Below are 13,518 nucleotides of genomic sequence, written 5' to 3'. Positions count from 1 at the left end.
TTCAGCAGACAGTCCGGTTACATTTTCACAGAGTCGCTTTCTCTACTTCGCGCTCTGCTGGCGTCAAAACTGCCCAAACGGAGTCAGAAAGTGGTTTGTGTGTATGTGTGTGTATATATATATATATATATATATGTGTGTGTGCGTGCGTGTGTGTGTGTGTGTGTGCGTGTGCAGCTATGCGGCAGCGCGACGCCAAACTCCGCCTCGCGCGCGCTAGTGCGTGCCCTTTCTGCGCGTCTTCAAAACAAAAGCTGAGGAAGAATGTGGGAAAAGTTGCAGAGGTGTTCATGTGCTTGTTGGGACAGCTGGGAGGCATATTAACATAAAAATAAGCTGTTTTATTTAATAATTAGTAGTATAAATGTTAACAAACTTTTATTCTACATATACAGTTTAGAACTGGTTATTACTAAAAAGGTCATCTAATGTAAAAAGCAAAAATATAAATAAATTATTAATAATAAAAATAAGAAGAATGATTATTCTTAATGCTATTATATGAAGAATATTATTAAAATTAAGAATGATTATTCTTATTATGATTATTAATAATAATTATTCTTAATTATTATTATTAATGATTATTCTTGATTATCATCAATAAAAAGAATGATTAATGATGATTATTATTATTCATAATTATAATTATAACAATAATAATAAAAAGAATTGTGTTTATTATTTTTAAAAATAATAAAATAAATAATAATAAATAATGATGAAAAGGGGAAAAAAAATCACTGTATAACAATAATAGAAGTACATTATGTGCTGTATTTACTTGCATGCGGGCATTATATTTACACAGGTAAAGTTAAGTTTACAGTAAATATCTGTTCAAATTTGATCATTTGCTTTTTGGATACCTTGGGAAATAGTCAGATATTAAGATCCCCATTCTGGCCCCACAGATCCTCATAATAGATCCAAAGAATACAATTTGATAAAAACTCACTTAAATTCAAAGAACCCTAAAGATGTGCACATGTGAATTTTTAAAAACATAACAGGATTTAATATGTGAAACATAATATACACCAGAAAACACAGGGATACATCGGGAGACAAACAGGAACCACACACACAAGAGCTTAACAACCACAAATTCAAACAAAATTATGTTAAAACGTCTCTAACATACACATTATGAAACTACAAATTGTATTTTTAGTTTGGGTAAGTAACGCCTTGGCAGGACAAGTGGGAGGTCTTGCTCATCTCTTTACCCGAGGGGCCAGATTCTTCATGATCAGCATCCAAAAAAAAAAAAAATCTTTCAGAGGTGTTGTACAATATCGTTCTGTGCTTAGGGGAATACTCCGTGATTCAGATACCCTGACATGCGTATTGTGTAACTTTGTACTCACTACCCAGTTTTTATTTAGGTGTTTATGAATGTGATGTTTATTCACTAAAAGTTACAAAAATAACTGTAGCAATTACTGCCATAAAGTTTTTATGCACACAGTAAAGGATGTCAGATACATATAATATACAAAGTCACATGAGCTACAAATAAATATTGTATTTTCATAAAATATAAAACTGTACTTAATTCAGAGACAATATTTTGAAGGACATCTCGATTTCCATAATACACCCAGAAGACAGAGAAGCAAGGACAAAGGAAACTTGCTGGGGGAGCTATGAGGGGTAGAGACGCTGACAGTTGTGGCATTCTCCCAGTCCAACGGCTTCACACATTGCAAAGTGAATTACAATAAAATACATCATCACACATTCATTCAATACTAATCTGGCAGAAATATTGAAATGCAGTAGAATGTCTACTAAAATGTGAAAACAATGCAGTTCTGACGTCATTTATCACATTTTGCTGTTGAGGATTTAACATGAAGGCTTCGTAGCGACGGTATCTGACTGGGTTAAAAGTTTTTGACATGGTTTTCTCTCTCCTCGTGTGTCTTTGCCTCCTCTACTCATGTCTCGGGTTGGGAAAGACTACAATACAACTGAAAAGAGCTGAGGAGTTGAGTGTGTAGGAACTGGAAAATGGGACAGTCTCTGGACGTCTGAGAGATCTGAAGAGAAGGTAAAAACACCCTGAAGGGTTTTATCAAGTTTCTTCAAGTAAGTTTATTACAGTACATTTCTACTTTTGGTTTTAATCATAAATTGTTCAAAGTATTGTGTTACAATAAAACCAGAATGATTGAACTTTATAATACAAACAAGCAAATGAAATATATTAAATTTAAATAAAAAAAAAAAGAAATCAGACAAAATTTGAGTATTTAGACTCAATATCTATACTAATATATATATATATTATATATATATATATATTGCTGCTTGAAGGTAGATTTTTTATTAAATTTATTTTATTTTATTTTATTAAATTAACTGCAATCTTGATTACATAACAGGCAGCTCTGGCTCAGGTGGTGAAGCATGTTTCCTACTTATCTTAAGGTTCATGCTTCAGTCCACAGCCCCAGCAATGAACCCAGATTGGGTTACAGTGGCAGGCTGCTGCCACAGGGGTGTGAATAAGAATCCCTATTAAGGCTGCTAAGATAATACATGCCAGAAAAGCTCAGACTTTTTCTTAAGTTATATTACTGACCCCTCCAAGGCACCAAATTTGTAGTAAAAATCCCAAAATCCTTTTTGTTCCCCGATGCTGCCCGGAAAACTATTTTTTTTTAGGGACGTTCGAGAAATACTGTGAATGTTTTTACATCTGATGACAAACTGGCAAAATGTCAGCAGGCACCTGGGAGTTTCCTGAACTCCTGCTTGATGCAGCTAAAGATAAGATGGTAGAAGCGTCTGTTTGACAGCATGAGGTCAGTGACCATCTCCGTGTGGCTGACTTCAGGAAGCAGGTAGAGCGACACCTTCACAGACAGCGAGGTGAGGAGCTCTGAGAACTTTGTGGAGGATTCAACGGGAACGACAGTGTCACTGGTCCCGTGTAGCAAAACAAACTGTGGCAGTCTGGGAGAAACAGAAAAAGACCGTCAATGTCTTCGTCCTTATGTTCCGTTTCTAATAAATCAGGGATGCAACAGATTTCTAAATGCTTCACTGCCTCTCACCTATCGAGCTTGTCCCTGCTGAGCTCCTTCACCACGTGCATCGGTGAGTAATATGGAAAGTTTTCCACCCCGTTCATGGCTCTGTGCATGGTGGAAACATATTCAATTGCTCGCTTTTGTTCGTGCTCATAATGGTCCATGATGTTGTAGACGCCGCTCAGACCTGTCCAGGCAATAAAACAATTGACTTTTTCAAAAGGACGGCATGAAGAGGACACAACTATTAAAAGATCTGAGCTTCATCTATAAAAAAAAATAAAAAAAAATATATAAAGACTGGTAGTTGTTTCTAAAAATGACTTTAGTCAGAGTCTAGACATGATTTTTCCACTTTAGGAAATACATGTCAAAACCTGCAGTAAGCTTAGCGCGAGCTTTGTGACAAGAGAGTGAGGAATTCACTACCACACAATGTTTTGTTTCAGATCACACAATCTTTTGTTGCCTTAACAATCTAAGAATAAAACGTTTCTTTGTATTGGCCAAAATGTGTGCTTTTCTTCTTTAAATCCTGAATAAACCCACATTAGTGCAGTCATATGTGAAGCGACAGCAAAGTAGATGCCGCGCTGATTTTCGACTTATGAACCACAGCATTTTTCAGATATCAGACCAGACCTCACAGCAAGAAAGATGGAAATCTTCTTAATGACTGTTTGTTTTGGCATTTTTATTTGATGAACTGGCAGATGCTCAAACGCAGGTTTTTGCCACCAGCTAATAAACTAACAATAATCCAGAGGCTACAACTCATCTTTCCGGCACGCACATCGTAACATCTTGAACCTGTGTGCAGCAACTTACCAATCACTCTTCTCACTGACTGTGTGAAGTCCTGCTGCTTCTTTGACTCTATGAACAGCTCCTCTCTTGTGTCAATAAGAAACAGTAAAGTCAGGGCGCACAAATGAGCACCTGCTGAATGGCCAACTAACACAATGTTTCCCTATGAAAGAAAAGAAAGATAGCATCAGAAAAACAGGACATGTGAATGCAGATTAGATTCCACCGACCCCGGCTGAATGTGATTGTACACATACATAGTGAGGTTTAAAGGTTAACTTTACATAAAAACAAAGGGTACAGGATTTTATTCTCGAATTGTTCATGAATCAGAACCAGATTAAACAATCCAGCATCAGCTAACCCTTCCTGAACCAAAAATAACAAACCAAGATTTCAGTCTTACTTTGTCAAAGTTGAATTTTTGTCCATTCTCTTGAGCCCAGACCAAGCAGTCGGCAATATCTTGTACCATCAATAAAACATTCCCCTGAGATCAGATAACACCAGTCGTCAGTTTAACGTTTACAAATTACATTTCCAATCTGTTTGGTCATATATCATGTATGCTCTACGTGTGCTACACATATTATCAACACAAATGTATTTGCAATAATTATTCTTAAACTCTTACCTTTGGATATATGGAGTAATCTGGACAAATGACAGCTGCATTCAGCTCTTTAGCGATCTGCCTGGCGAGCAAACAGTAAGTGGATCTCTCTCCAGAACCCCATGCACCACCATAGATGAAAACCACCAAGGGTGCCAGCACATTTTGGGATTTGTACATATCCGGAGGGTGGTACAAGTCCAGCTTGTTGCCTCTGCGGCCAAAAACAATCCCCTTTAAAAGGCAGATGAATGTTATAAACACATTTTGCCAACTGTTACTTTGTCGATGGAAAAAATAAAATACTGCAATTTTCTAAGCAACTTATCTGTTACACACCTTTTCATAATGCTTATGGTTTTCATCATTTTTATACCACGATTTTAGCTGAAAATACAGCCTTCCATACTGCAGGTATCTGAAAAAGTCCAGCGTCGCTATGGTCAAACGATATATCCGCCTGGTTGAGAAGCCAAACATAAAATGATGATTAAATGCACTTCTCAGTGAAAAATACTGTATTGAATGGGCAAATACAGCACATTACCTTGGTTTTAGAGCTTCTACATGTTTCTTATATCCAGGTTTGTTGGGCCAACCATAAATCAATTGAGCAACTATACACACTGAATACGGTAGGCCTACAAACAGGACACAAGCTGCCACAGGCAATGACATGTGATATTTTATCCAAGACCTTAAAAAGTAATAGATATGTATTAGGATATTATTCTTTTTCTTTATTTTTTTTTAAATAAGGCTTGATGTTATTCATAATTCCATATCTTAGAAAAACTTACATGTTGTGTTTCAGCCTGTTTGTCTCACCTACAACAAAAGATTAAAGACATGCTGTGCAATTATTTGTATAATCTATTTGGTGTGACAACTGCAGTGTGGGGTAACTGTAGCAGAAAATAGGTGGCATTCACGATAACTTTTATTTCAGTTTTTCTTTAAGTACATACATATTATGGGAAGGGAGTAAACAAAAAAAAAACAAAAACAAAAAAAAAGCCTGTAGCACTTCATGGAAGGATCGGCGTACAAGTGGACAGTCCACTAGCATCTTCCTACAATGTCCTCTACTGTTTGATTTCATGCTTGTGTTGTTTTCACTCATATGTAAGTTGCTTTGGATAAAAGCGTCTGCTAAATGACTGTAGAATAGAATAGAATAGAATAGAATAGAATATTCTGACGTCTAGAATAGGTCTTTAAAGAGGACATTTAGTGCTTTTAAATGGTACCTTATTTGTGGGGGTGGGGCTTTGTGAACTTTCTTTCTCTCTTCAAGAAAAATGGCCTGCATTGCAACAAGCATGTTTTATGGGAAGAGCAAAAGTGCATAATACTTTTCTTTGTGCTAATTTTTACTGTGCTAATTTTGTAGTTATATTTTCATTGAATATCTTGTGAACACATTAACTTATTTCTTAGATAAATATAACTATATTTTACCACAATATTTAAAAGTTTAAGCAATGTCCTCCATAGTGGACATTTGTAGTTATACTTTTTTTTTCTGATAGTCAGGAGTAAGGAGTCAGGAGTTTTTTCCTGGTAGTTCACTGTAATTGTAACTTTTCTTTCAGTTTTTCTATATATATATATATATGTGTGTGTGTGTGTGTGTGTGTGTGTGTGTGTGTGTGTGAAGAAAAACTGAAAGAAAAGTTACAATTACAGTGAACGCCACCTGTTTTCTGCTACAGCTGTCCCACACTGCCATCTAGCGGGACTTTAAACAATTACACTTTTAGGAACCACTATAACAAAAATCGCTTTATATAGAAACCTGCAACTTTGCACTACATAAAATACATTAAAAGCAATAATTTGTTGTCACATGCTTGGAACAAAAACTTGTTATAGACCTCTCAGTTTCAATTACGTTTTCAGCTAGATGCTAATTGTGTTTTTTTCACCACTCTTCAATGTTTAAAGCTTAATCTTTATGTAAACAATGTGGCCTAAAGGACAGAAACAAGCCGGGAGCAGATGGAAGATAAATTACTCGTATATCCAGCGAGCTATTCTGAACCTAATGATCGGGTTAGTGCGGTTAGTTATTGTATTTTAACTATGTGAAATTAACCTATGTTCTAAATCACCTCAGGAATTTACCTGACCCTCAAACGCCGCTGTCTTCCTGATATTTACAAAGAGTCGTACAATTGTCAAGAGAAAGCCTATTTTCAACTTCCGCTTTGGTCGAGCGCAGTGGGAGGACCTCTGTTGTGATTGGTTGAAAGGTCAGAAGCAGTTTCTCATTGGTTGACAGTGTTGGGGTCCTTGTCACTAGAAAGCTTCTGGTGTCGTTAACATGCCTAAGAATTTCTTGAGTTTGTTGAGTAACTGCATAGATTAGGTGACATACATAATAATGCAAAGATTACTGTGATTATTATTTGATGTTTTTGGCCGCACGTCGTGGAGTTGACTAAATAGAAAAAAAGTCGGCAAATTACGATTTTTATCTTGTATTATTTATCATCTCTATAATGACTATCCGGAAATGAATACATGTAGATTTTATTTATATATATATATATATATATATATATATATATATATATATATATATATATATATATATATATATATATATATATATATATATATATTATTACCCATGTAAGTGAGACAGTTTATGTGTGAATCACTCAAATTCTTACTGGTGATAAACAAATAAAGAAACACACTAAAATCTTCTGAAGGATTAAGAACAGAATAGATAATTTGTTCTGTTGTTTTAGTTTTAAGATGCTCTGTGTGGAAACTGTTAAATTAGCCTGAACAGCATCCTGATTTAAATTTCGATAAATTTCCATTTATAGTTATCAATAAAATTTCAGCGATCTGTAACCAGTTAGCACTACAACACAATCCTTGGCATTCTACCTCCACACTCAACTGTGGTCAATTATTTATTTCTTTAACATTTTTTTCCTCAACCAACAACACAAATGGTAAATTAGTGGGGGAGTTTCCATGTTGAAATGGAAAATATTCCACTCCAGTTCAAAGATCACAATTTCAGTTGACAGTGTAATCTGTCTGTATTAACATCAAATTCAAGTAATATAATCTATATTTGACTAATTTTTTAATTGTTTTTTTTTTTTTTTTTTTTTTGTTTGGTTTTTTTTTCACAAAATTGCTCTTGGAAAAAATACAGTTAAAGGTGCATTGAATTATATATTTTTCATCAGAAAAGAGGGATGATTGTTTGAAAGGTCCTACTGTATGTACATTTTGAGTAATAAAAGTAATTACTTATTAATTAAATAATAAAAACAAATTATTTACAGAAATTAAGAAGCTTGGTCAAACCGACCTGAAAGTCCATGGTAAAACAGCAGCTTAGCCAGCATGTGCCCAGCAGGTGGAGGCAGATTTCTATAATGTGCATCAGGAAAAGTAGGTTCCCTATTAATGTCTTTTCTTTTTATTTTTTAACATGTAAATAATTCGACCTTGTAATCTATTCTTGTCATGGAGCATTCATAAAGCCTAATAACAGAACCTAAAATAAAGATGTAAAGTGAATTAATTAATAAATTATGTTTTGTCCCTCCCACACCTGACCTAAAGACATGTGATCTAACCATTTCACTTTATCAGACCTTATTGTATTGATATTTAATGAAGTATCAAACGTGATTAACTACTTGGAAGTATTTTTTAGCGTAATTTTTTTAATTAGTCTGCAGCAAACTGATGTCAATGCTGCAGGATTCAGCTGTATAAGTTGTATTTTTAATTTTTCTTTTATTCTTCCCCTTTTTTTTCTTTCTTTTCTTTTTAGCTACAGTGGTTATTTATTATTGTTATTATAAATTGCTTTCGTAAAAGCCTACCAAGCAAAGTGAAAGCACTGTTACTCACAAAGCAGGCTGGGATTTCCTTGGATCTGACTATGGAAAACCTTGAATTCAGCACTACACGCTCATGGAAAGCAGAGCAGCGTACCGGTGGTGACCTTCCGAAGGGTTATTGTTATGTTTGGCCCCACGGACTGGAGCCTCCAGCCCTGTGTGGTTGTGTGGTGATTCTTCCATCTGCCACTCTGTGGGGAGTACCAGGTGTTTTTTTTTTTTCTAAAGCCACAGTGGAAATACAGTCAGTGAGTGAGAGTCAGGCATTCGGCTGGCAGTATAAGCAGAGTCAGCCCATTTGAAACATTGTGGTAAAAATTCACAACATTTTCCTGTTCCTGCTCAACGTCATATTATCCTTGAGGAATGATTTTTATGCTTTGTGGTGTTAAAGTGATACCATTTGGCATTCATACACATGAATTATGTGTGAACACCTAAAGGTCTGTAAAACAAACGTTTCTTTTTGTCAGTTTATTTCATAGTTAGACGTAAAACAGTATGACTGCATAGATTGTGAAACCGCTGAGTTCAGTAACTTTCAAAGAAAAATGATGTATAAATTCTGATGTCCCTCTACAAGCCCTTTACATACAATCAGGGATTCCCAGGAATTTCTTTGATGCACCAGAAAAGGCCACGAAACCTGATGTCAAGCCATCATGATTTGGAATTTAGTTGGAAAAAAGCCTTTTCGTGTCTCAACCGAGATACCGTGTCAAAACAGAAAGCATGTAGTCAAAACAGATATCCCACCGATTTTTATACCAAGATACTTGAGTTGAGTTGCTATGATCTTCGATCTTCATGCTTCATGACTTTCCTGACATTTTAGTTCCCTGTTTTTTACATATCACATTTTAGGATTATCCAATCTTAACCAAAATTAGATCTTTCTGTAAGGATTTATTTAAATTTAAAATATTCAGGTTGAGTTTGAGGAGTGTCTGCACATAGCTTACTGGAACAGCTGGTCGCACCAGTTATTCCATATCTATTAGATCAAATCGTTAAAGCTCTTAGCTCATCCTAGTTCCCTCAAACTACTGGTGTGGAATGCTGAAAGATTTGTTATCCACTGAGAAATGGTATTGGCATGCAACGTTTTCTGTCAAAACAAGGTTGTAAATTCTTCAGGGTAATATTTTCTGATTTATGCTTGGTCATTACCGACACCTGGAAGATTCACTTTACCTGTTTGTTGGAGATCCATCGTCAAGTTATTTGTGTAGAAGATCATTCCTGCCAGCAGCGATCAGCCCCCGGAACAAAACCTCCCCAAATTAATTATTATATACTACAATATTGAATTTCTCTTTGGGGATTAATAAAGTATTTTTCATTTCATTTGATTTCATTTGATTTCATTTAATTTCATTTTATTTCATTTCATAATGTCTCAATAGGAAGCTACCTTCCTGACAGACTGGTGAGTCGGTGTTGTTTTGAGTTAAAAAGAGTTGGTGTCAACAGTAGCAAATGAGTCATTTGTAAACTCCCCCAAACAAATATGTAAGCAGAAATGAGCAGAAACCTGAAATGGCTTAAAGCTGTAAGTAGTCTTAAGTAGAGCACAAACAATTTAGACTATAATGGAAAAAAATACATCTTCCACGACATGAAATCCCAGCAACAAGAGTCAGCGCACGCCTTCCCAAACACCATATCTAACTAAATCCTTCTTGGCCCAGAAAACACCTGCGATGCAGACACGTGAAAGAGGTTTTTTCTTCTTCTTCTTGTTTTTACTTTTTTTTTCTGAAAAAAATCTTAAAAATTGTTTTGCTGGATTCCTTTCAGGTGACATTTAACGATGAACACATTTTTCCTATTTAAAAAAAAAAAAAAAAAAAAAAAAAAAGCATTTTGGAATATTTACAGCCAGCTGTGTAGTGCTCGCCTGTATCTGTAAAATTTTACAGGAATTTTTTCAGCCAATAAAATTATTGCTTTTGCACTAGGTGTGTACTAGTTGTGCATGATCCTTGATAGACTATGTGAAATGTGTTTTTGGTGGAGTTTGGACTTCTTGCATCTGTATCTTTAGAGTTTGAACATGTGTTTGCTGGTGTAATTGTGTATAAACAAACTTGTTTACTTCCCTCTTGTGAATCCCCTCTGTGACCCCTGAGCTCCTCACTGATGCTCGGATCTGAGCCAGGACCTAAACATGCCACTTCTGTGTTTTTCTCCACTACTTTTCCTTCTCTCTGCTGTGCTGCACATCTCTAACTCCTCCAACAGTCACAGTGGAATTCTACTCTCACCCGGCTCTCGGGACCTCTGGACACAGAGCCATCTTTTCACAGGGATTTCACAAACACACCAGGCCCAGAAAGAACATCCCTTTGACAGAGGGGAAGCCATGGAAACTGTGACTGACCACAAGGCCCAGTTTTTAGGTATCCAAGTGCCTGGAATCAGATTGGGAGTCCCACAGACGCCAGAAGAGCAGCAAAGACAGAAGTGTTGGCACTACGTAGGCAGTGTAGGATTTCTTCTAAGGGGGCCCTCTGATTGATTGGAGAGAAACAGAGTGGCCATTCTTGTCAGATGCAGTCTTGAATGCAAACGAGTGTGAAGATGCTCAAGGGTGCATTCTTTAGAAAAAAAGAAGAGTGGAAAAGTTTGGCAAGATAAAACTAGTTGATGCGGAAACTGACGAAGCAAATAGATAAGTAGCTTTGCACGTGTGTGTGTGGATGTGCAGGTTAAGGGGTTCAGAGGTACTTCCCTGTAAGAGTTTCATCTTAATATAGTCCCAGCTCTATGTAGAGAGCAAGGAGTCAAGTTTCAGTGCGTCATGTCTCTTTCTAGCACCAACTGAGTCAACAGAAGGTAAGAGCCGCAGTCCGATGTGCAGCCGTAAGGATATTCAGAAGCTCTTTTGAGCAGTGAGACTGGGGAAAAAAAAACCCCCATATATATATATATATATATATATATATATATATATATATATATATATATACACACACACACACACACACACATATATATATATATATATATATATATATATATATATATATATATATACACACACACACACACACACACACATATATATATATATATATATATATATATATATATATATATATATATATATATATACATATATATTTATATATATATATATATATATATATATATATATATATATATATGGACATGTACATGGAAATAGACTAAATGTGGCACATAACATGTCCTTATTAAATAAATCTTAATACGGAAAATGTCATATGTCTGGTTTTGGTAACAAATACTGATCAAAAACACTGTTTTGGCTTGACAAAGACTTGACTGAGCCTTTGTGGTAAAAAGCTCCCCACTAAAACTTTGCTGTAATGTGACGGTCCACTTGCTTTTAAACCTGTCTCATTTTCCATTAGCTTGGCTTCCTTTACCTTGCTGTGAATTCTCGCAGTCTTCTTAGAAAACATTCAAACGGCTTTAAATCACAAGTGGACCTACAGTAGTTGCATATTACAAAAGAGACAGACGTTGACAGTTCAGCTGTGCACGCTGAATTTCTAAGATTGCCGCTGTTCTGCACTCAACCCCGCAGCATATTCCACAGTGATTCTCCCTCTATTATGTGGAATTTTTTAATAGTATCGAAAAACAAAAACAAAGACAACACCTTCTAAACAATCAAACAGGTTAAGCTACTTAGAAGATGTATGTATGGAAAAAAAAAAACATGGCAGAATGTTTGAACTGATTTGCCAATGCTGTCAGCTGCTAAACCTAAAGCAGTGATGAGACCAAGGGCTTGTTTCTAAGAGTTTATGTTTCAGTCAGACCAGCTCCAGAAAAAAAGCTTTATAAACTAATTTAAACAGTTTGGGTCATCATGACCATTGAAAATAACATGACAGTTAACTTAAAGCCTTTTTAAATGTATCTATTTTTTAAGAGGAAGCTGTTTAGTGTGGCAGGTGAGGAAAGAGCTGCCTCTGGCTTTCATACTGAAAGTAACAACTTGGGCGGGCTCCCCCACACTCACATGTATATTTCTAATCATTTGAACAGTGAAATCTGCTCTTGTAGAGCATGTGTGCAATGCTTTAATATAGTCCTTTTTAGCAGACTTTTCCTTCCTAATACACACATTACAGATCAATATGAGATCACGCACTGAAGGTATCCACACTTGCTAGATCACACTGTCCTCCATTATAGTGACTTTTACATTGATTGATCGATTGAAAACCTATAAGCAACTGTTTTTTTCTTAAATGCATCCAGTGAAAGACATTGCAACCTCCTCAATCACCTTTAATAGTGTTCAATGTAAGCATCATCCCAGCTACTTTGCACAACCTATCTACAGTAGCATAGAGACATCTGTCTGGGTTGCTCTCAGCCTCCAGAGACTAGAATATGGAGTGTTTTTTGGTGCATACAGACATGCGCTTCTACAACAATGTAACTGATCTCTAAGATGATGCTGTGGACAGGTTAAATCAGCTCAGATATTTCTGGCTATGTTGGACAAGGGGCCATTATTACATAATTTTAAGTTAAGTTCACCTTTCATCAGACCCTTGTCCATAGTAAAACAAAGGAACCAACAATAGTATCAACATAACCAAGAGCTTCACACAGCTCATATTCTTTACACATATCTGTTAATGTTCCCCAAACTCTAAGAGTTTTTTTCCCCAGTAATAAATGAGGTAATAGTGACACATGTGCAGAAGACTGATTAGTCTGATTCTTCCTCTTCTTTGCACTTCTTGCTATAGAAACGTAAGCTTTGGATAGGCAAATGAAAACCTCCACTAAGTGAGCCGTAAACCATCTGGTGAATTTACAGTCCTTAACACAGTTTATGGAGTAACTCCACTTCTCACTTCACTGAGCTGGGATCTGATCCAGCCTTCTCAGCCAACCAAGAAACTTCACAAGTATTAAATGAGTTTAAACGTTCACACACACTTCCACTAAGAGTAATGAAGGATACTCTTCAGCCTGGTATTATTTGCAGTTTTTTTCTTTGTTTCCAGCTAAGTTAATTCCTTTCACAACATACACCTGTATCAAATACCATGGGACCGGAGTGCAAAAACATTCCCTCACAAACTTTGCAAAGCTTGTATGTTTTATTTGTTTATTCTGTTTCTAGGAATATTCCAGCATACAGTAGATTCTGGCTTTTCTTTCC

General features: G+C 35.9%; 1 protein-coding gene across 1 annotated transcript; it reads right to left on the bottom strand.

Moving 5' to 3' along the window:
* Positions 1-2,339: 2,339 nt before the first annotated feature.
* On the bottom strand, positions 2,340-6,624 carry LOC306763768 (uncharacterized protein). Its single transcript, XM_079250665.1, has 9 exons — positions 6,576-6,624; positions 5,262-5,289; positions 5,009-5,158; positions 4,801-4,921; positions 4,483-4,695; positions 4,255-4,338; positions 3,870-4,011; positions 3,066-3,228; positions 2,340-2,964 (listed from the first exon to the last, which is right to left on the bottom strand). Coding segments are annotated over exons 2-9 (1,110 nt in total). The 5' UTR covers positions 5,264-5,289; positions 6,576-6,624; the 3' UTR covers positions 2,340-2,729.
* Between the last annotated feature and the right edge of the window lie 6,894 nt (positions 6,625-13,518).

The sequence above is a fragment of the Telmatherina bonti genome, assembly GCF_933228915.1.
Source record: "Telmatherina bonti genome assembly, chromosome: 13".
NCBI lineage: Eukaryota > Metazoa > Chordata > Actinopteri > Atheriniformes > Telmatherinidae > Telmatherina > Telmatherina bonti.
The sequence above is the reverse complement of the archived record's forward strand: the minus strand, read 5'-3'. Positions and strand labels throughout refer to the sequence as shown.

Bases quoted from the DNA above. Each gene is read 5' to 3' on its own strand.
- LOC306763768 (XM_079250665.1), bottom strand. The intron at 4,339-4,482 runs GTAAGAGTTTAA...ATCTGATCTCAG, and splicing joins ATTACTCCATATATCCAAAG to GGGAATGTTTTATTGATGGT. The intron at 3,229-3,869 runs GTAAGTTGCTGC...TTGCCTGGACAG, and splicing joins GTCAGTGAGAAGAGTGATTG to GTCTGAGCGGCGTCTACAAC.